Source organism: Hippoglossus hippoglossus, chromosome 20 (genome assembly GCF_009819705.1).
Source record: "Hippoglossus hippoglossus isolate fHipHip1 chromosome 20, fHipHip1.pri, whole genome shotgun sequence".
Taxonomy (NCBI): domain Eukaryota; kingdom Metazoa; phylum Chordata; class Actinopteri; order Pleuronectiformes; family Pleuronectidae; genus Hippoglossus; species Hippoglossus hippoglossus.
In genome coordinates this window covers 14336553-14359579 of record NC_047170.1, presented here as the reverse complement: position 1 = coordinate 14359579, position 23027 = coordinate 14336553, and the positions used below count along the sequence as shown (strand labels likewise).

Sequence of the window (23027 nt, the reverse complement as noted above, 5' to 3'; positions counted from 1 at the left end):
GCTTTTCCTTCAGCTATAATTCAATCCCTCCCAGTCTAACAGCATAATCTATGACACGCTTGATCTGCTATTCATTTGAAGTGTCATAGCATCCTGCTTTATCTTCTGATGTGGCTGAGACCCCTTCCACGCCAGCGCCGGCACTGCTGGTTGCTACGAGCTATTTGCTATATATGCGCTATTTATTTTCACGGTTATTACGGCCCCGCATTAGCAAACATACAGGTTGGGATTTCAGCCTCCATATTGATGCTCATGCTATTGTCAAAGGAGAAGCAATCTAAATACATGCATGTATGCAACAATAGATTCATTTTTTTCTTTCTACATAAACACATACATGTATACACGTGGAAGAAAAGAGCCAGATGCACACACTGACGCCCACACACTGACACACACTCGATGCTGTAGGCTTTTTATCCTCAGGCACCTGGATTGCCAAGAATTACACAGAGAGAAACATATTCATTTGGGGAATACACAGCTACACACACTCCTTCCCAGAGACAAGCATACTCATTTTGTCCTGAGGCAGAGATGAATACTATTGTTGGATCACCGGGGAGGTGCAGTAGTTTGGGGCCTTGGGGAGCTCCCTCTAGGTGCACCCTTCTATTTCTGCCCCCCCCCCCCCCCCTTTCCAAAACCATGAGGCGGGGGTGATTTATCTGCGTCAGCCACATGGTCCACTGACATTTGAACGGGGAAAAATATGACTGATGTCATTAGCTACGGAGTGCGGCAAAGTGAAAGTGGCTGAGTGTCATGTAAGGACCGCGGCAGCATGTCTGTAAAGAGGTCATGAGTGGGGATCTGTGCCAATATATCCAAATGTATTTTAAGAACACTATGAAATGAGCGAGGAGGAAAAAGAAAACCTGTTCAACATTAAAAAGCTGAATTTCCTCTGTCCCTCTCATCCTGTAAGACATGCCGTGTTTGTTCAAGGCGTCTGTGCACACCAACACAAACACACGCAAATGTGACACGAGGGCAAACTTTTCAACCGTCAATACACTTTCATGCTTGACTTACTTGGTACAAAATGGTGAAACGGCTCCAATGGAGTGCAACTGTGACATTTATACTTAACCATTCATTTATCACTGCCATTTTGGGAAATGGCAGTTTCCCCATTCAGTTCAAGTGGAACCAATTTACACTGGGTCCATTTGAATGCGCCGTCTGGAAACTGTAATGCCCGTAAGATGACTTGTATGTTTGTAATGCTAACATTCAGAAACACATTCTGTGCTGCTTTAGTGGACATAAAAGAGCTGTTTTATCTTTAAAGTTGTGTGGTGTCAAGGTTTATAACTTATAATGTGAAAGTCAATGGAACAAAATAGTTGCCCCTCCTCTACACTTGGCATCGCTGTTTGTTGGTACAATGAGACTGTAGCTGTGCTGGTGTAGGGTGTGCAGAGCTTTGAGCTAAATGCTAATGTGCTGATGCTGATACTTATAATAATAATAATAGAAAAACAAGTAAATATAGACAAACACCCATGTCGTGTAGCTTGACTCTTTACGGATAATCATCACAAACTGGTATCTTATGTGTGAAATGTTTTTATTTTCTATGCACCACAGTGTAAAAAGCAGTAAATATGGAAATTATTTAAAGTGTAACTGTAACAGTAACTGTTGTTGAGGTAATACTAAGGGAAAAGTCACCACCAAAATCCTGAGGGAACATCATGTACAAACTATGAACATCTGTGAAGAGTTTTGTGCCAGTACATGTTGTAGACTATGAGATATTTCACTGTTGGTTTAGTGAAAACTTTGAAAAATCATTAAAAAAGTACTCTGTGTCCTATAATATTTTTATTTCATTTCAGTGTGGAGCAAAGTGACGATCCGACAGACCAACCAACCAGTCAGCATGGCCGTCCCCGGAGCAATTAGGCTAAAATGGCCAAAGGTCTTTGACGAGCCCAAAATGTTTTCACGTCTTTTTTCATAAATATTGTTATTGCCTGTTTTTTTACCAATATCCACAGTAACTGGGGCATCATTTTCCTCCACATGGCACATGAAGTCAGCCATAAAAAGAGGAGATAAATTCAGCGGTTGGGTTGAGGCTTTGAAGCAGAATACTGGGTGACAACCAAAAAATCTGCCTCCACGTTGCACAGTTCTGCGTTTTAGCACCACATAATCGCCAAAACAAAAAAATGAATACAACACCCTGAGACATCGGCGGCACAGTTGATTACCAGCAAAAAAAGGATTTTAATTAAACATAATTGAAAAAGAAAAGCAATCTGATTGATACACTCTGTGTTTTTGTTTCCCAAATTTTGCTGGAGGTCATGAAGCTTTACTCCGTTTTGCCAATTTGCAATTGCAAGATGATTCATCCATCGCACTTTCTATAAAGTGCCAGCAGCTGAAATTAAGTAAATATGATTTAGTGTGGCACTTTTTGACGGGTTATGTTGAAATGATGGCTATGTTTTGCTGGTCTCTGTGAAGGAGAGGGTGAATATTTCATCATTAAAAAATGCACAGCGGCAGGTTTTCACCTGCATATGTCTGTTATGTGGTTGTGGCTCAATGTCAAATGAGAAATAAATGACCTGTGCATGACCGCAGGCACTGAGGAGCAACAACATGTTCCTATGGATGTATGTTTTTCACTGCACGTATGCAATGGAGGGAAGTTTGTTTCCACTCTGCCTTACCGGCGGTCGGTCTGGGTCATGTAGGCTGCTTGTGCAACATGTTTCCATGTTATTGTCGGATCTCTCAAAGACTATGTAATTCAGGGACTGCACTCCCCCCCCCCCCCAAACCCACTATCGCTGGCTGATGTGCAGGGCCCTACATGCCCTCCTCCTTGAGGCCCCACCTCCTCCAACCTGACCCAAAGTTCAACAACTTATCTTGCCGGGAAAAAGACAGGTGTACGACCAACCCCATTTCTCAGCTGCAGGTATATATAAGGGGCGTGTGGAGGCCGGGGTTAGTTTGTGAAGGTGTTGCTTGCTGGAATGGTTACAGAGGAAGAGACACTGGATCTGTGAAAGTTTGAGTATTTATCCAAGAAGGACCGCGCTCAGCTTCTGATCTTAGCCTGGTAAACACATCTCTCCTCCTAGAAAACAACTATGATTCTTACAATGCATGCAAATTGCCGGTGGGGGTTATAATTCTGGATTCATAATTAACTTTTAGGCTGTTTTATTGTTTTTTTTATCACTGCGTATGATAAGATGCACCTTTATTGGCCCTATGCAGACGTGCAATATGATAAAAAAGTTATTGGGCACTTTGTCTAAATTGTATTGACATATACAGATTTGGGGATTTTGTCAGGTTTAGTGTTGTCACTGTCAAACACATCAAATTGTAAATATCTACAGTTCACTTTTGCACATATCTATTTTCTAGTGTCTATAATATCTTTATACTGTTTTTATACTTGTATGCTTGCACTAACACCACAGCAATTTCCTTGTGTGTTTATAGCTACTTCGGCCATAAAAGCCTGATTCTAAATTCCCAGTTTAGCTCGTGTTATGGCTGCATCCCTTCACGGCCTCTTCACGCGCGTACTTCCTTATGTTTTGCATCCATTTAAGTCGATGTTTGCACTTTCACTTCAGGGCTCTGCAGAGCCATCCTGCCTGGTTTGTGCGGCTGAGCCGGACGAGGGGGCGGTGGGGTGGCGCCACGTCATATCGGCCGCCGCGCTCCTATTGGCTGCCGCGTCTCACCCGACACAGCTGTGATTGTTTTCTGCAGAGGAAGCTCTCGTCTCTGGTATGAACCCGATGCTGAGGAATGGAGAGTGTGTGTGTGTGAGAGAGAGTCAACGATGATGTGAGCACACAACGGGATTGATCCTTGTTGTTTAAACGCAGGGGCTTTTGATCGTCTGATGAGCTGCAGCAGAGGAGGAAGAGGAGGGTTGAGTTTGGACCAGACTGCGAAGACGTCTGGAGATCGAGGTAAGGAAGCTTCTCTCTCCTCTTCATCACAGTTAGTTTTAAACACCCCTGCTTGTGTGTGTGTGTGAGTGTGTGTGTGCAGTCGTGACCACGTTTCCCTGCCTCCCTCCAGCCCCGAAGTGCCAAATGCCCAGACTGGAGCCCCGCTGCTGGAGCTGCTCCTGTGCGTCGAGCGTGGAAGCCAAGCACTCGTCCTCCGAAGCGACCTGGTTGGCGTCCAAAGCCGAAGAGATGATGTCCATCATCACGTCGGTGCTGAGCCAGGCCTACGGCTCCCTGCACGACGTCCGCACGGCCAACCTGATCCGCCGGGGCCTGGTCCTCTTCACGGTGGGGGTCTTCCTCGCCCTGGTGCTCAACTTGCTCCAGATCCAGAGACACGTCACCCTGTTCCCCGAGGAGGTGCTGGCCACCCTGTTCTCCTCCGCCTGGTGGATCCCGCCGTGCTGCGGCACCGGGGCCGGTGAGTACCAGCAAACATGGAGGATGGGAAGAAGTAGATGATGTTGGTTTGTTTGTTTGTTTTTAGTTGGGGGGGGACAGTTTGACCCGGGTTATCTGAGGACTAACTTTTGAGACAAAGGAATGTGGGGAGGGGAGGAGTCACAGTGCTGCAGCTTTCCCCCCCACATATAAACATTTTAACTATAATAAAGTTTAAACCCTCAGAAATCAACTCAATGAATAATTGATGCTGCACATACATGTTTAAATCCCCCCTGAGGCGTTTATTTGCACCAGTTGCCAGACTACTTGGAAAAATGTGGCGTTTTTAAACTAAACAGTGCAGAAAAACGACACCTCGACACAATCGCCTCTGCAAACAACGCGTGTGTGATCATGAGGTTATGATTCACTGTTCGGCTTTGTTATTGTGGCCTGTTACACAAGCCTTCCCCTGTCACGCCGCTGTTTGTCAGTCTGCGTGGTCTCGTCTGCGAGTCACTTGTGTGGGGGGTGGAGGGGGGGAGTGAAACCAAACTGACTTTGAACAGATGGTGGCGATTGCCGAGCTCTGATTGGCCGCAGCTGCCCGGGCACGAGGCGAGCCGCGCGCTCATTGGTCCGTGTCATAACGGGTGAGCTGAGGGGGGCGGTGCCTTTCAGGCCAGGAACCCGGAAGTTTGCGGCGCTCCTCCTCCTCCTCCTCCTTATCATGTGGCTGCAGGAGGGAAAACAAGTGGAGGTGGAGGAGAAGCTGCTTGTTTTGACGGAGTGTGGCGTGATTAATGATTCTCTGTGTCATATAAGGTCTTTACTTGGTAAACTGTGCTTTCACCACCGAATAGCACGTCTGCAGTTATTTAACTCTTAACTTTGCAATATTCTCACACTGCACATCTTTCTCTTAGTTTTTATTCCATTCACATTTTTCTACATTTTATATATTTCCTTAAACTTAAGTATTACATGTTGCGTATTATTACTCACAAATGCCCATGTTTGACTCATGCCGCTGTAGTACTGCAAATGTGCCCGTTGTGGGACTAATAAATTATTATCTGATCTAATATTATCTTTTAATATAAGTTTTGCTGTGACTCTATCCCTTAGTTTCAGTTTCATCCACGTGATTACTGTTCAGGTTATGAAATGTGAGAAAAGACACATGACCCTCAAAACAGGAAGAAGGATTTGAAATGATATGAAAAACTGCAAATGTTTGGTATTTTTGTCTTTGCATTATTATTATTATTACTACATTCATGTTTGGTATATAATGTTACTGTTTGGTCTACAACTAATATTCTAGTATTGATCAATCACACTAAAATTACATAATTATTTTCACAAAAAGAGTATAAATATCCCAAATATATTAATTTTACCAACACATAAGACAAAGACAAGCAGCCGGTCCTCAGAATTTAGAAGATACATTTCCTTGAAAGTAAGAATAAGTTTCAGATATATATTTAAAACAACTTATCAGTTAATCGACTCATTGTTTAATCTCAAATTCCTTAAACAGACATGTACTGCATATTTCTGTTGTATTTTTTTAGGGTCTTTCCATAGTTATTTCTTGTATTTTTTAAAAACCTTTTATTGACATTATGGTGACATAACACATTATTTGGAATTAAACAAAACATAAATACAGTCAAACAAGCCAGTATAAAAGGCAATCAAGGTTTTGTCAGTCGTCTCAGACTCAATGACACAGTCTGACCTCTGGCGTTTTCGCAGAATTGGTCCTTATCTTGTTTTAATGCCGAGTCTCTATTTGCTCCTGTCTGCAGCTGTGGTCGGCCTCCTCTACCCCTGCCTCGACAGCCACTTGGGTGAGCCGCACAAGTTCAAGAGGGAGTGGGCCAGCGTCATGAGGTGCATCGCAGTGTTCGTCGGCATCAACCACGCCAGTGTTGTATCCTTTCACCAAGAACTAATGTTTTTACTGTTTTACCCTTTTTAATAAGGATGTTTTTAACAGGGGTGTCCTTCTATACCCTCTGTCTTCTCAGAAGTGAAGGAACTTGGTGCTAGGAGGTCAGACAAATATTTGAGTAAGAGCAGACGCCATGCTAACGTCAAACGGTTTTGCTTTGACCTTAACTGCCCCCGTTACACAGAAACTAGACTTCGACAACAACGTGCAGCTCTCCCTGACGCTGGCGGCCTTGTCCCTGGGCCTGTGGTGGACCTTTGACCGGTCCCGCAGCGGCTTTGGACTGGGCATCACCACGGCCTTCCTCGCCACGGTGTTCACGCAGCTGCTCGTCTACAACGGGGTCTACCAGTAAGTCAGCCATTCAAGTGGAACGAAAAGCTCGCTTATGAGGAAGCAAAACTGATGCTGTGTTCAGCGATGAATCACAATCACCTGCTACAAGTTCTGTGTTTGACTTAGTGTAATTGTTATTTATACAGCTCTGCGAGTAAGCCCCACCCTCTTGAAGGGAAGTAAACTAAGAATCTGGAAGTTTTTCTATACGTCTGATGTCAAAAAAAGATTTGTCAAAGATAACACATTTATCTCTGGGAGCCCAATTAACAGGCCTGCATGCTTCAGTAGCACATAATCAAAAACACACAGCAGAGAAGAGTGAGTGTTGACATGAGGTTCAAAAGGCAGCTGCAGTTCAGGCTGACGTGACAAGGGAGGGTGAGCAAGGAGGCGATGTAATAATGGGTTCCAGCATGACAGGTTTTGTATGTTTTTCTTACTCAGAGATCTGTCTCCAGCTTTGACTTTAAAAACCATTTCCTTCCCGTCAGATCTGACACACGTCTTATTCATAGACTTTTGCCTAAAGAGAAATTCAGTTGTTTTATTTATTATAGGCGAACTTGTCGAGCTTTGCAGCAGATTCTGTTTTTGTTGGATCTCCTTGCTGGGAGGTCAGAGGTCCGGCTCCAGAACAACGTCACAAAACCTGTTGGGTGTTTTTTGAGGATTGTGTTTAATAAGATGTTTTTTGTCTGTCACTCTCTTTCAGGTACACATCTCCAGACTTCTTGTACGTACGCTCCTGGCTCCCGTGTATATTCTTCTCAGGAGGAGTTACCGTGGGAAACATAGGACGCCAACTCGCCATGGTAATGTTTGAAATCATTTATATAATATATTGTTGTAACCAAAGGGTCAAACTCCAACACTGGTAATGTTTGCATGTAGATATAAATTTTAGTGAGCAGGTTAATAAATAGAAATGACAAGAAGCTGTTTTTTTAGTTCCAAAAATAGGAACAAATCAAACTTTATTTGTATTGCACTTTTCAAATGGGGTTAGGTTATAATAATAATAGGATTGACATACAGATAACAGAATACAGAATAAATACATTCCAAAACATAGACGTAAATTCTAAATGGCTCTCGTAGTATAATTAATCTGCTTTGAAGACAGAAGCTTGGCGTCCTTAAGTTCAGAACCTGTTTGTCCGACTTAAAGAATTCTGTGATGTTGGAGGAATAGTCTTGTTGCTAAGATCTTGAAAATGCAGCTTGTTTTCTATTTGGATTCCTTATTATAAAGGGATAAATGTTTTACAACTTTTTAGACATTTTTACAAGAATATTTCCAGCCATATAGATGAGTTGGCATTTTATCGTGAACTACAGCTTTAAACTGCCACCAAACCCGATTCAGTACCGCTGGTCACGGGGGAATGTTTTACTGTGACACAATGCTCCTGATCTGGACCATTCTCCAATTTGCTAAGAATGTAATTCAGGGGTAAACCAACCCGTGTAAAACCGAACTCCTCTCAGCGTATAAACAGAAAATCCCGACTCCACTGCACCACACGCACTCTGTGCCGGCGTTTGGCCGAACCACAACAGCAGCCAACATTGTCAAACGAGTTAAAGATGTGCAAGCGGCAGCGGACGCCCCCGTTCCCTTCATAATTATCCCATCACGTCGGCCTTGACGTCTTCATTAAGCTCGTGCCCAGAAGCCTCACCTCATTCTGTCTGTAAAGTAAGGGTCCCGTCACTCCCTCAGTTTGACTCAGTGAAAGCGTGAAAGCAGATTAAGAGCTGTTGTTTTTCACAGTCGTGGCGAGACACACAGAGCCAGTCAGGACTCGGCCGACCAGAGGGTCATTTGCTCCTTGTTGTTTTTGTTTGTGATGAGGCCTGAGGAATGTTGGCACAAGCCTGCGCTCGTGGTTTTGTTCCGCGTCTCTTTTTCTCCTTCTCACTCCGGCTCCAGTGGGTCAGTTATGAGGAGGATCAGGAGGAACAAGAAAACTATTTAGTGACGACGTCGAATTAAAACCAAACAAGCTCTGCTCCGTCCAGCTCCGGTTCTTTGTAGATCTGCTGAATGGCTCAAGTTACAGTTGGATTTGTGGACAAATCAGGTGATAATGCAGCTGAGTACACAAAGTGCTGAGCTGTTAAGTCTGAATATGTTTGCACTGTCTTGTTATAGATAAGATGAGTAATGGAAAAAAGCGTTATGCGGTTGTGTGGTGTTGAGCAAGCAGCACGTTGTTCCCGTCTTTGTACCAAATGTTCTGCTGACATTTGGGGAAAAAAGGGAACTGGAAGAGTTTCTTTTTTTAGAACTAATCTGCAACAAATCTGTATTTATTTGAAGCTGCACACCGCGAGTACAAATCAGGGAGTTGTCCAGAGTTTGGTTTTATTGTCAGTTTGAAGGGAAACAAAACTTAACGTGTTAATGTGTGACTACAGTCTTTTATAAGGGATTTCCCACTTTAAAAAACTGCAACTTTATTTCTACTGTAAAACAAATGTAACTAGGATGTCACTCAAAGAGCACATAACGCCACCATTCCCATTATGAAGCCACATTTAAACTTAACTAAATCTGAATTTTTATTTTTATAGGACGTAAAGGAAGTAAAAGAAAATAATAATAATGGGTTTTTCCCTGACGGACACCCTATCCGTCCTCTGAGTAACTTTGAAATCCTTCCAGAAGTTTTTGCGTAATCCTGCTAAGATACAGACAAACAGATGTAAACATTACGTCATTGGCGAAGGTAGATATTGTATCGTACCAATGTTCTGACTGGATTTCTAATTACTGCATTCCTTGATCATTTATGAACAAGGACATGTTAATAACAATGGCCGCCCTGTTCTCTCTTCCCTTAGGGTGGTGTGGAGAAACCACACATGGACTGAGCGGCGGGAAAGACAGAAAAACCAGGCGGAAGATGCCCGGCGCTAAAATGGACTAGTTCTGTGCAAGAGGAGGAGAGAAAAGACTCATTGTTCTGACTTCATCTGTTGTTATCATCATAACAAACGTGCGGGTCGGAAAAAAATCCCCTCGTCCAACGTGCCATGTCCTCTGCACCTCCTTGTGGCCAAACAGCCTCTCGCTCCCACCTCCGTTGTTCTCCATCAGCATTAAGACTTCCTCGCCTTTTTCTTGTTTTTTTTAAAAAGTGGACTGATTTTTATTCCCAGGCAGGAAGTGTGTGTGACCTCCTGTGGTTAATGGCGTGAGATTTTTTTTTTTTCACTTAAGCGTGGCTGTATTAGGAGAGAGAACTTGCAGTGGGGTCCTATAGTGTCCATTTTAGTTTGGTTTTTCTTTTCTTCCTGAATTTAAATGTGATCACAAAAGGGAAACGTGTGAATGGACAGAAAAAGAAACTGTCTTCACTATCATATAGAAATGTATTAAGAAGCTGCAGCTCCACTGTGGCACACGGGAGATGTGTGTTCCCAATCAAACCAAAATTAAGTATTTATTTTGTGGATTTTTCAATGACCCCAAACCAAATGAGGATGATGGTTCCCATGTAGAAGGTTAACTCGATTCCTCGCAGAGAGTTGGAGGAGAGGATGACGATCTTCTAATCCAAGGGAACTTTTCTTTTACGTGATCATTAAACGCATCGTACATGGATTACGATTTAAAGAGCGATGATAAATGAATGATTGCCAATTGGTTTAATACCAATCTTTACTGGCTAATATTCACTCGGAAATGAACAGTATCATATTCACAAATCACATTACTATTATTCACGCAAACTTACTCCGAGACCTTCAGTATATTTTCGAGTGTGTCTCAGAGAATTCGGACGGAGGAGTGTTTTCTTCGTTAAGCAGGACATCAGAGTATTAGCACGGACTGAAACAAACCCCACCAGTAAGAATGCGGATGTGAGAGAATGTATTGTACAATTATACTCCAACCACTTTCTACCAGCACCTGTGGTCACTGTTAACCACGTGTTAAACGTCCCGTCAGACGAACCTGTGTTTCCCATCCAGACGAAGATTTTACCACATTTTGATTTCCCAGCAGTTGCTGTTGGTTTGGGAACATACACCAGTCGAAGGAGAGGGGAGGACATTTTTACTTAAGATTTGCAATCTGTGATTGCCTGTGTATTATAGAATGTAGTGCTTTTGTCACTATAACTTTAGTTTTTCATTGGTACCAACATCTTGACATTACTGCTTGTATGTATAATGGCTTGCCTATGTAATCAGACAGGTGTATTACCATACTAGATCTACAGTATGTTAGTTAGTGTTTGGGGTCTAAAGGATTAAGTGCAATCAAAGTATATACATGAGCCGATTATTCTTCCTTATTTATTATTATTTCTGACAGAGGCTTAAAAAAAAGTCTAATTTGTAAGTATATGCAGTGGTGATACTTAAAAGAAAAAAAGCAATAACATCTTTTGTTTTTTTTAGTGCGAATTTTTTGTTGTCAGAGATTACACATGCCTTTTAGAGTCGATACCGATGACTCATCAGAGAGACACCATTAAGAAAAATATATACTGTGTCAAACTGTTCTCATTTTATTTAATCTCATATTTTAGTATAACCGAAGGAAACTTGATTTATTTTTTTAAGGATTTTTAACGGCAGATCGCTTCAGGATCATCTGCTCACATTCAGGTGGACTCAACCGAAGAGGAAGCTTTATTTTTTTCCGAGGTGGTGAAGCACCTTCTTGTTTTTTCGATGTTTTAGAGTTTCTGTGTGTGCGTGTGTGTGTGTGCGTGTGTCTTGATATTTCAGCTGTGTATCATTTTTGCTACCTTGGATTTAAGTGAAAAATAAAAAACACCTGATAAGGACGTCTGTGTCGAGTCATCACACGCACACATTGGGTTTAGGGGTTTTGAACTAGTTTATAATAGGAGCTGAATATCAACCTCATCTGTGTTTGTTTGTTAGCAGGATTTTCCAAACTGATTAACACAAAACTTATTGGAAGGATGTGGTATAGGTCAGTGAGTCAAGACTACAAAGTGCCGTATAAATACCGACCATTTACCCTTTAGCATTGTGAGAAAGGCTTTTTCATCATTTTCCTTGATTTCTCAGAGAATTATTTATATATGCACAAATACAAATATGGATCTTATGGATTTAAATAATGGTTCATGAGGGGTGAAGGATTTTTTCAGCCGCTGTATGGTAACAAATACGAAACTATATGTGGCCTTAGGCCCTGGCGGTTTGTTTAAGGGATTTAAAACTAGTTTAATATAGGTGATGAGCATTTAGCTCCACGAAAGATGTTAGGATGTGGTATGGGTCAGGGAAGGGCCCATTAAGATTTGGTGTGGATTGGACTTTTATTTAATAATTTCATTGATTTCTCTAAGAGGGTTGATATCAATGATTGTGTGCAGTTTGGGAATCAAATTTGAGACTTTGTGGCCTCAGCTGTGAGGCTTGTTTTAATTCAAGGGGGCTGTTGGGACTTGTCAGAGGAATGGGCTCTTCAGAATGTTGTTGAATTATGTGTTTGATACCGACATATTGATATTGTCGTCCAAACCAGGAAGAAAGACAGAAACTTCCTGTCATATTAACCTTATACCAACGTGTAACTGGGTTTCAGCCATTCATTCTGCATTTGATTGCTGAACAGAAGCCTAATTACACGTCTCAGCAGCTTCAGTGAAACAACAGCACCCTCACCCTGTTTTTTCTGGTTGTCAGTTTCAGCAGCAGCTCAATTGGACGGGATCTTTCCAGGGTGCTGATGCTGGTATTTGTTGTGTCTGCTGTCACAGCCAAGTTGAATAGATGAGGACGCTCTTTTGTCCGGGGGCCTCTCTGTCAGTCTCCAGTCTCTTTTATAATGTCCTCGGCTGCATCTTCCTCCTCTCTGGCTCCTCTGCAGGACCCCTCCCCGTCCCCCCCCACCACCACCACACAACCCCTGAAAGTAGCCTGTGTGCCCCTGGATGTGTCACCGCGATCAGGCGGAACCCTTCCTCCTCCTCCTCCTCGTCCTCCTCTGTCTACCCCCTCTCAGAACACGCCTCTCTGGACGGCAGACTTCTATTTATACCCAGCGGGGGGCTGACAGTTAACCTTTTGCACTGGGGGAAATTTCTGGGAGTGGGGCCAATATCTGTGGGCTACTCTGAATCAGACCCTCATCCTGGGGTCAGAACACAAACGTCTATGTATCTGTTGTGTTACCATCTACACTGTGTCTTTGTGTGTCTGTCTAGTATCAATATCTAGTATCCATCCATCTATAGTATCCATCTACTACCTCTATATCTATCTATCTATTGTATATATATCTACATAGTACCTATCAATCTATGGTATCTATCTATATATAGTATCTATATATTTATAGTATCTGTCTAGTATCTATCTTTACTATCAGTCTATCTCTAGTATCGCTCTATATAAAGTATCTATCTCTAGTATCTATCTATATAAAGTATCTATCTCTAGTATCTATCTATATAAAGTATCTATCTCTCTATCTCTAGTATCTATCTATCTGATCATGGCAGTGATCCAGCGCCACACGCCCTCCCTCTCTCCCTCCCTCCTCCCTCAGTCTCCTCCTCTTCTCAGGCTGAATAACTGGCCGAGCTTCAACCTCCTTTCATTTCCAGCCACAGTGAACTGAAAGACTCCATTAGAGCACCTTCTTTCTGCCAAACCCCCCCCCCCCCTTCCCCCTCCCCTCCTTTCTCCTCCTCTTCCTCTGTCTGTCCTCTCATCAAGGGGAGAGGAGACAGGCCTGGGCCCATCTGATCTATTGATTTGCACCGTCTATGGGTTCGACTGGTGGGCCGTTCGATGTCGTCCCCTTGCAGCTCCTCCTGGCTCATTGATCGTTCCATTAGAGTTTCTGTGGTTTAGTCTCTAATCTGATGCAGTGAAGACAGTGACGTGAACATTTAACAACTCCACACGCAGATATGTCCATTTGATGTTATTTACTTTAATGTCTTAGAATCCTGTGTCTTTCTTTAAAGATCAAACTTTATTCACCCCAGGGGGAAATTCATGACCCACATCATCGACAACAAAGTTAGAAAGCTGTATTCTAACCAGTACAAACATGTGAGTAAAACCAGTAGAGTTTTCAAATTATTCACATCAAAGTGGCTTTAGATACATTATAATTGGAATGAATATTTGTGCGTGGTTGCATATGTATGCATTAATAATGAATATAATGAAGCATAATGTGAAAATAGCATGCATAGACAATGAGCAATATACATTATGATAATGTAATACATGTACATATAATCATTACAGTGAGAATAGAAGAGGCTCAGAGAGGCCGTACCTCCACTTAGCCGGACGCCTTATCACGCCATGTTACAGGAAATGAGAAAAACTACCTGGAGCCGTCCGTTTGTCCGGATCCGCTCCAACATTTAATTGGTTCTTCCTGGAGTAACACCCCACCCCACTATAAGTAGTTAGGAGTAAACCTGCTGGGAGACAGACAGAAATTAAAATACAACCTGCTTGGTGCAGGTAATAACAGAATTCAACAGAATCCGGTAGCATTGTACTTTTGGAATATAACATAAAATACTGTATAGAGATATTTATGAAAGTACAGGAGGGGTTTCTATAACATGGAGTACTTTGAACTGTAAGTTCTGGTGAATTTATGAGGTCTCTTGGATGAGAGTATCTTCAAGAATCTGAAGCTTCAGTTTGACTCGACTCTTTTACATATTCACACATCTCAAAAAATATAATCAATACAATACAATTATAAATATAGTTATTGATTTGAATGAGGAAAACAAGACTAAATGACTTCTTCAGACTTTTGTACAGGAATCACTCTTCACCTCAGGGCCCAGGCCTGCGTGGTGGAAACTAATGAAGTACATTTCAGTATTTCCATTTTGCTCTATACCTCCACTACATTTATTTACTGCTACATTAACTTTACTCAAATACAACTCTGAACTCAGGACTTTCACTTGTAGTGGAGTACGTTCCCATTGTGTCCTGGTACTTAGGTAAAGTATCTGAATATTCCTCCATGTTCCTGGCCAGATGCAGATGACACGTATTCCCCTGAAAGGAAATGTCATAAACATTTATTGTCTCTCGTGTGCCGTCACATTAAACATCCTGACATGTATTTGCTTTAACTCTGGTGATAAACTGTTTTTTGGGTCTCGGACTTGAGTTGAATCCAAACAGCTGGAAAGTAAAAACAGATGCTTTAAAGGTTAATGAGGACCTAAACATGCAGGAGGAAACCATGCAGTGATTACAATGCTGACTACTTAGTGGTGATGGCTTTTGTTACCACCAGATGACAGTATTTATCCTCTCAGCCTGTCTGCACCTTATTACTTTGGACTCCTAGTGGAAGCCCAAGAAACGGCAGTGCCTGATCTTTTAAAATGCAGGTTTTACCTTCTCATCCCACCACATTTAAAAACAGAAACCTCCCGAGACTTTACACAACAACACACAGGTAGAATGCATTTAACTGATCTGAGATGACATGGTGAATATGTTTGAAAAATGCATAATCAAGTATGCAGAAGCCAAAGCGTGCACAAAAGAGGGAGCAAACTAGAGAATTATAAATTTTTCCTAAACCCTCTTAAAAACCAGAGATGAACGTGAAAATTCAGATTCAGGAGGATAATTTATTAAACGGTGGCAGGAATATTATTCTTGGAATATTTATCTCAGAGTGCAGCGAGCGGGGCAGAGTCACATGCATGATGGAAAAGGTCAATGAAATGGATTGAGTGTGGAGAAAATCATTGCACACTCTTATTTCTCTGCCAAAAGGTCTTCAGTGGCATTAATGTCCTGCTCTGTGTGATATATAATGAAAGTGTGTGTGTGTGTGTGTGTGTCGTTTAGGTCTACTGAGTCTTCATTACACCAGAGCTGGGTCCACTCCTGTCCTCTGCCCTCGCTCATTGCCTCTCCCTGTGCTGGCCAGGAATAATGAATTTCAGTGGATGCCATGGGGGGCTGAGTGAGTGGCTCAGACGTGGACTCCATTTTAGTTCAAATTACCTCTCAGATCCCATTCAAATGGCTGTCGAGGGCCGCCCTCTGCCTCCTGTCTCATCTGAGGGCGAAATGATCCACGCGCCCACTTTCTTCATTTACTAGCTCTGATTTCTTGGCCCTCCAGTCCTCCCAAAGTGGAAAACTAAAAAATGTCTACATTAAAAAACACACACACCGACAAAAGAGACAGCAGCATCTTTAAGAGCGTAAACAACAGTCCTGGTCTCAGTGGGATTTAACAGTTCAGTCAGCATGTTCAGCCTTCTGTGCCTTTTCCTGCTCGTTCCCCCTCTTCCTCTGCAGGACAATAACAGAAATGACAGCATCCACCTCAGGTGATGGCACATCATGCAGACAAATCCTTCAAACGCACCGAGTGCATCTTATACAGCCAGGACCAGACTCTGTAAATCGACCAGGGGCTCATAATAATAATAATAACTGAATTAAGGGTAATGGAATAAATCAAGGTGAGAATTTAGAGACAGAAACTCATGCATCAACTTGCAAATTTTTTTACAGCACAGCTCAATATTCATGCTCGTTCCTTAGTTTTCTGTAAATGATAAGAGGTTTAAATATGCTCATTCAATTAAATTCAACTGAGCTCAACTCACTGGTTTTAAGATGAGCTCCATTTGCTTTAATTGTGCCAATGAAACACTGATCTATAACATTAAATATTCAAAACGGTGATTCAGTCCTTCTGTCAATTTGCATCCGGGAAAAACCAAAACCTCAGACACCTGTTGTGTTGCCATGAAACCCTGAAACCCCACAACTCCACAGCCACTTGCAACAGAACTGTTTAAGGTCACACACACAGACACACACGCACACACACACACATGGGCCTATAAGGGATGTGTCACCTCCTACAACGATGTCACAGATGCACCGAAGCTGCGTGTTTATCATGTTTTAATTAGACTCCATTAAAAGGCCTGAGGGACATTTCTGGAGAAGCAACAGGCGCGCGGCCTGTTCACCTCGCTGCTGAGAGACGCACAAAGTTGGCATGGCTCAAAACCATCTGGGAAAGTTACTGCGCCCGAAATGGCCTCGGACAGGCCGACTCCCCCCCCCACTCCCCTGATAAGTGACAAATTCACGACATATCCGCGGCTGGGGGGTAAAAACAACTCAGGTGCATTTGCAGGGAGGTGGAGGGGGTGAAAGGGAGCCCGGCACTATTTTGGCGAGTTAAACTGCACAGGGCGCGATGCCACACAGGGAGAGGGGTCGAGTGGCCGCGTAGGACTGACCTCTTAACACTATAATTAAAGTTGCAAGCTGGACCCTGGGACATAACAGAAATTGTTTCCTCGCGCTCGGAATGAACTCGGAATTTAGGTGGAGGGAAAAAACACCTGCAGGGGCGAAGCTGGGTTTTTCCTTTTTTAAATCATTTTACTTTTTAAAACTTGCATGTTTTAATATGAAATAAAACATGCCACAGGTTTGTGTGGCTGCAGATGCTTCAATAAAGGAGATGAATACGATTTGGGGAAATTGATTCACTGCAGCTCTAACTAATTGGAGATGCTTGTTTTTTTAAGAATGCACCTTTCCACCTTTTTCTATATTTGCATGATAGAATATTTGAGAAACATAACGAGCAGGATTCCGCAGATGGATCTTGATGTGGTGGTGGCCGCTCTGCGCGTTTCTGATGACCTGTGCATGCGTGCGTAAAAGGAACCTGCTCTCCTTGAACAAACAGCGAGTTCACTCCGCAGCAAGTGCTTTCCACCTGTCTCTCTCTCTCTCTCTCTCTCTCTCTCTCCCCTTCCTCTCCCACTTGTTCCTCCCTCCCTCATAAACGCGAGACAGGTGCACGAGGCATGCGGACCATCCAAAAAGCATCCTGGGTCCCCCTCCCCGCCACATGGAGCATGGAGGACCAGGACCTTTAGGGGCCACCGAGCAGAGCTGAATGAATGAATGAACTGGAGGGGGGAGGTTGGGGGGGGTCAGTGAACATCAGGTAGACTGCGCTCTTTTACATTACACTGGCTTTTCTTCCAGGGTCCCTTCAGCAGCACTTTTTCCATTCATAAATACACCCCCCTCTCCTCTCTCTCCCTCTCTCTCTCTCTCCCCCCCAGCCCCTCCATGTTGCACGCTAGCCTATTTGTTCTGTATGACTGAGAATGTAAACCCATTAACCTTACGGAAATAGCCATCACGTGCAGTTCATTCTTTGCTGTCACAAGTAAGACGTCCTGAAAGTGCTGCGGACCAGCTGGAGAACTGGAGGCTGAACTTTTCTGCGGCTCCTGACACCAGTTGAGCGTCACGCAGGGAAACCGGAGACTTTACGCACAGAGGGAAACTGTGGAGTCCCCGTGAACTAACTTAGAATTTTACTTCTCGTGACTTTCACGTGTTTATTTTAACATGAGAATCAAAAAGCCCTTTTTTAAAGTTATATAGCTGCAGGTCAGAGAATAAAAAAATGGATTTTACTCATTCTCTGTTTGACGCACACTTTATTTTTTAAACCTAAACAATTTGAATTTTCCTCATAAACCTTTTTATTAATTTATCACTGGACTTTAAAGTAATAATTTAGGCTACAGGCTGTTTTCAAACTATTTCTTCTATCTTTTATTTTTAAAACTTCAAACTTCAACAAAATAAAACAATGCATGGTCAAATTCCCTGCAGAGGAAATTGCAGCTTCCATTTTCATTTCTTGTTAGGATCCTGTTTTAACTTAAATTTTCTTCTTTTGTTTTTCGTATTAGAAGAGTAAGAAACTTAACTTACTGCCTCCTCGTGTTGTTCAAATAACTATTTAGGATTTAAACTCTATTTTTCAACTCGGGACTTTTTGACAAAACCAGAAATCAATGATGAAATCTATTAAACTTATTTGTTTTTTATAAACCATTATTTCTTTAGCTAGTTTTAAAGTTGTTCTTGTTTTTAACATCCAACATAACCTGCATCACAACTACAAAAACCTTTTCCCACTTTATTTGTTTTCCTCATGAACAATGACAAGACTTTTAAAAAACTGTTTTCCTTTATAAAATAACACAAATTAAAGTCTCGGGTTCTGCTGATTTATCCCTGTGAGAAATGTATTTTACAGAAAACACTGTCTCGTAAATAAAACGCGGTTATGACTCACATCAGAGCAGCGTTTAAGAGTTTGCTGATGGGAACTCGGCCGCATTCAATTAAGCCTCGCTCTCATTTAGCTGAGGCCTTAATTGCGCTCAGGGTGGTGCAGTTGTTTGCGCTAAGCTCCGTTTGAGACTCGTCCTCAAGAACAATCCCAATTCAAATGAGACTTATCTACGCCAGACCGATCAGACGGATTAAGAGTTATTAAAACCTATGAAGGGCTGAGACCAGGAGCTTCTGCGGCCCCTGAAGTCCGCTGCGACTCCAGAGGATTCCTCTGTAAACACATTCACACCACGGAGGGGGAAAAAAACTTATATAGACATCAGCTGCATCGTGAATAAATAGTGGTGGGATACTACAGCCAGGGTCTAACATCTGGAATATGAGGAGGAATTAAATTGGGTTTTTCTTAAAAAATAAAAATCCTCATTCATGTTTTATATCATTTAGAGGAATAGGAAGTAGGTTTGGGAGTTAATGCAAATTATTTTGTTATACGGGCTCCAGAATTTGGCAGTGAAATGGAGCTGCAGCGAAAAGACAGAGCTAAAGAAATATCCAATAATAATAAATAATAAATAACAATAATTGTATTTATTTCTAATCCAAATCTCCCTTTTTTTCCACCCACGCACAGGTTCCTCGTCATCTGCCCACTTCTGCCTTATTTCAACGCACTGGCAGACCCTCCTGTTTCTGGTAAAAATCCTGGCAAACAATGGGGGCAATGGAACCAGGTGGAACTCCCTCCTCCAACCCGGACATTTAATTCCACATTAATGTTACTTCCGAACTGATTGACTCTTTGCAGTGTGGACTACATGCTTCTAATATTTTTATAATTCGGCTGCCATGCTTTTGGATGAAACAAACAAAACAAAAAAAGGGTGGGGGGGTGCAGTGATCTTCCTGGCGCACAAAAGCGCAACAACAACAAAAATCATACAGGGGTCACGAAATGGGGGAAACGTGGGGTTTTTTGAAAAGGCACAGGAAGCTGGTAGGATTTGGTTCGACCCCTGCATGGTGATATCTTAGAGACCCCCATTCATCTGGAGGGAGGGAGGGAGGGGGGGTGAGTGAGGGAGGGGTGCCGGGCGAAGGGTGGGGTACACAGAGAGAGAGGGAGAGAAGGAGGTTGGGGGGGGGGGGGGGGGGTTTCAGGGTGCATCTGTAGAGGTCCCACCGCCCTCTGATCTGTGAGCTGGCACACATCACGGCGTCCATTCACAAATCCTCCTCCTGCGCGTCACCTTTTGTAGTAGTATACTCCATAGTAGCTGGTGACGTGTGAGACAATCCTACCAAGGAAGAGACAGAGGGAAAAATAGGTTATAGGAACTCAAGGACAGGGCACATGCGCACAATGCATGCCATGTATTATACTTCAAGGGGTGTGTGTGTGTGTGTGTGTGTGTGTGTGTGTGTGTGTGTGTGTGTGTGTGTGTGTGTGTGTGTGTGTGTGTGTGTGTGTGCCAGTGTGTGTCCATGTGAGGAGGAGGAAGGGGAGGGTTTGCTGAGCTATAAGTGAATATGAAATGCAGTAGCTGGATTTATAGGCTGCATAGAAACAAAACCAGACATGTGCGCTACACACCAGGCCAGAATTAAAGAGCAGGGAATATTAACCCTTCAATGCAGAACAAGAAGAAGAAGAGGGGGATGAAGAGTATGGAGGAGGAGGAGGAGGAGGAAGAGATGCTCCAGTGCTTTTTAAAACACACAAAAGAGGAGAGAGGAGGTGGATAGTAGAACCTGACAGACATGACATGTGCGATAATCAATATTTCCTGCTTCCCTGAACAAGAACAGAATAAATTCAAGGCAGATAATTATTTATCCAGCCTCTATATGTTTTAACCTCTCAATGCAAACCTTTAAAAACATAAGGAACATTGATTATTATCAATATATTATTGATTAGGAGTTGGTGAAATTACAACAAGGAGAATTTTTCTAAAACTTCACATCATGGCTTATTGATTTGCTGGTGGCGATTTGGAGGCTACATGACAAGAGTCCTGGCGCGCGTGCACCTTAAAGCAAATAACACCTGAATATGAGGCGTGTGCGTGATCCACATGTGCACTGATGGCAGAGCTGGTCATTAAAGAGAAGAGGCTGTGCAGAAACAGCTTTTTCTCTATGTGTGTGTGTGTGTGTGTGTGTGTGTGTGTGTGTGTGTGTGTGTGTGTGTGTGTGTGTGTGTGTGTGTGTGTGTGTGTGTGTGTGCACGGCTGTTTGAACATTGCTCCATGTTCTAACGTCATGTGGAAAGTACATAGGATACACACGTGCGCAAAAAACTACATATACGCCCATGAGAGGCTACTACGCCTTCGTGGCCTACTTGAATAGCACATGTGCGTGTACACGTTGGTATTACTGCTTTATTTGATCATGCCACAGGCAGGATAAATGAAATATATATATTTTTGTATTGTATTTATATGCGAATTACCCTGCGTCTGTACAGTCCCAGATTTCAAAATTCTGCCATTACGAAGGCTTCATTTTATAATTGCAATAATTCTATAAGGATAAAAAATAATAAAACTAAATAGTTAACAACCTCAAGAATGAAAATGTGCATGTTTCAACGTCCTAAGCACCTAATAGTCAATAAAGAGCAAAAATAATTCACCAGCAAACTCTGTGCAGCCAAAAACCACACGAAGGCTGGTTTATAAAATACACTAATGGCTTTATATGACTTCATTATGCCTGATTTTATTTTGGGGGGGAAATTAAAAACTACAATACCGTGATATGCAAATCCACTGAATGCTACGGGAATAATTTAACCCTTAATCAACCTGGACAAACTCTAGAAGATATGTTTTCAAATTTAACAACCAGGAAAGTGAACCACAGAATCTTCGGTCATGTGTCAAACCACAGAAAAACCATCGATAGTGGAGAATTAAATGAGTTTTCTCGTTAAAACAAGACACGGTGCTTGTTTTTTGTTGTGGTATTTTCAGGCACAGGGAATCAAAATGTGCTTGTTAAGTTTACACTGCAAAACACATAGTTTTTAAGCTTAAATCGTGTTTTCTGTAGCAGAGTGAGATGACTTGCTGTTTCCATTTGGAGGATTTCATTAAAAAGGGGGTGGCTGCTGTGCGTAAAAGCAACGCTACTGTCAATCTGTTGCCCTTAACGTCTATTTCTTTGTTTCTTTTTGTTTAAAACACCACTTCAAAGTGGAAAATACGCAGGAAAGAGACAGATGTGTCAGTTTTTTTAAAGAAAAATAAGATTTTGGGGGGCTCAACAGCACTGGCAGGCGCGTCAGAGTGTGGACGCGTTGCAGTGCGCACCAGCTCTTATTATAATTCAAAAGCTGAAATGGTGTCATTTCCTCCAGACGTCCCTGTTTTGCTGCGAGGTTAGAGGCCAAGCCCAGGCGGCAGCGGCCTGTCTGTGCCTCCATTGTCTGCTGCTTATTTAGCGCTCAACGTTTAATCTGCGCTTCCCCTCACAAGTGAGAAACAATCGCAGCATGAGAGTGGCCTGTCTAATTACATATTTCACTCCCAACTTTCGCTGCAGCAGCCGACGGGAGCGCCTGGATGGGCCCTTTGTGATGGGGGGGACATGTGAGATAGGACCTGGGGGGGGGGACGTTCAGGTAGATTTGAGCTGAGATTTTTTTCTCTTCTTAACAAAGCAGCATTAAATATAACAAGAATTCACTTTTCAATATAGAAGAATAATATGAAAAAAGAGCTGAAAAGCATGTGATGTTGCACTTTATGAATCTGTGCGCATGTGAGCTGTCCAGACACAAATCCAGATTAACTGCAAACAAATATTTTTTAGTTAAAAATACTTAGCAATAATTGCTTTGCAGTTTGCACAAAGCCTGTATTTCACAGGTGAAAAGTCATGGACATGGTTCTTTCCCCCCGCAGGACAAAACAGGGCTTAGTTTCCAGCTTAAATTACAGGGTTTGCTGTGCCACAAATACAAAAAAACAACAACAGTTGTGCAACTTCCACATTACCCAAAAGACTCGTATTTTTATTTCATTGGTGCACAGCTCAAAGTAACCATGAACCTATCCATTGTCATACCGGCTGATTGGCCAGAGATGCACAATTAATCACATGGCACAACAAATGATATTAAATATGTACAAAATATGGTTCAAAGTTCACAGAAACCTGTAGAAAAAGACGATGCATCC

General features: G+C 42.5%; 1 protein-coding gene across 3 annotated transcripts in view; it reads left to right on the top strand.

The window, feature by feature from the left end:
• Window positions 1-20249, top strand: part of insig1 (insulin induced gene 1) — a 38405-nt gene extending 18156 nt beyond the window's left edge. Inside the window, exons 1-9 of one of the 3 annotated variants that reach the window (XR_004612288.1) lie at window positions 2952-3088; window positions 3618-3774; window positions 3876-3962; window positions 4075-4425; window positions 6206-6330; window positions 6536-6702; window positions 7403-7502; window positions 9538-9868; window positions 20227-20249. Coding sequence is in view for 2 of the 3 variants with exons in the window: in XM_034571858.1 (XP_034427749.1) it covers window positions 3893-3962; window positions 4075-4425; window positions 6206-6330; window positions 6536-6702; window positions 7403-7502; window positions 9538-9567 (843 nt within the window). In the remaining variant the exon portion in view is untranslated. Of the gene's footprint in view, window positions 1-2951; window positions 3089-3617; window positions 3775-3802; window positions 3963-4074; window positions 4426-6205; window positions 6331-6535; window positions 6703-7402; window positions 7503-9537; window positions 11496-20226 lie in introns of those variants that run through there. The other 2 variants (XM_034571857.1, XM_034571858.1) reach the window with 2 other exon arrangements.
• The last annotated feature ends 2778 nt before the right edge of the window (window positions 20250-23027 follow it).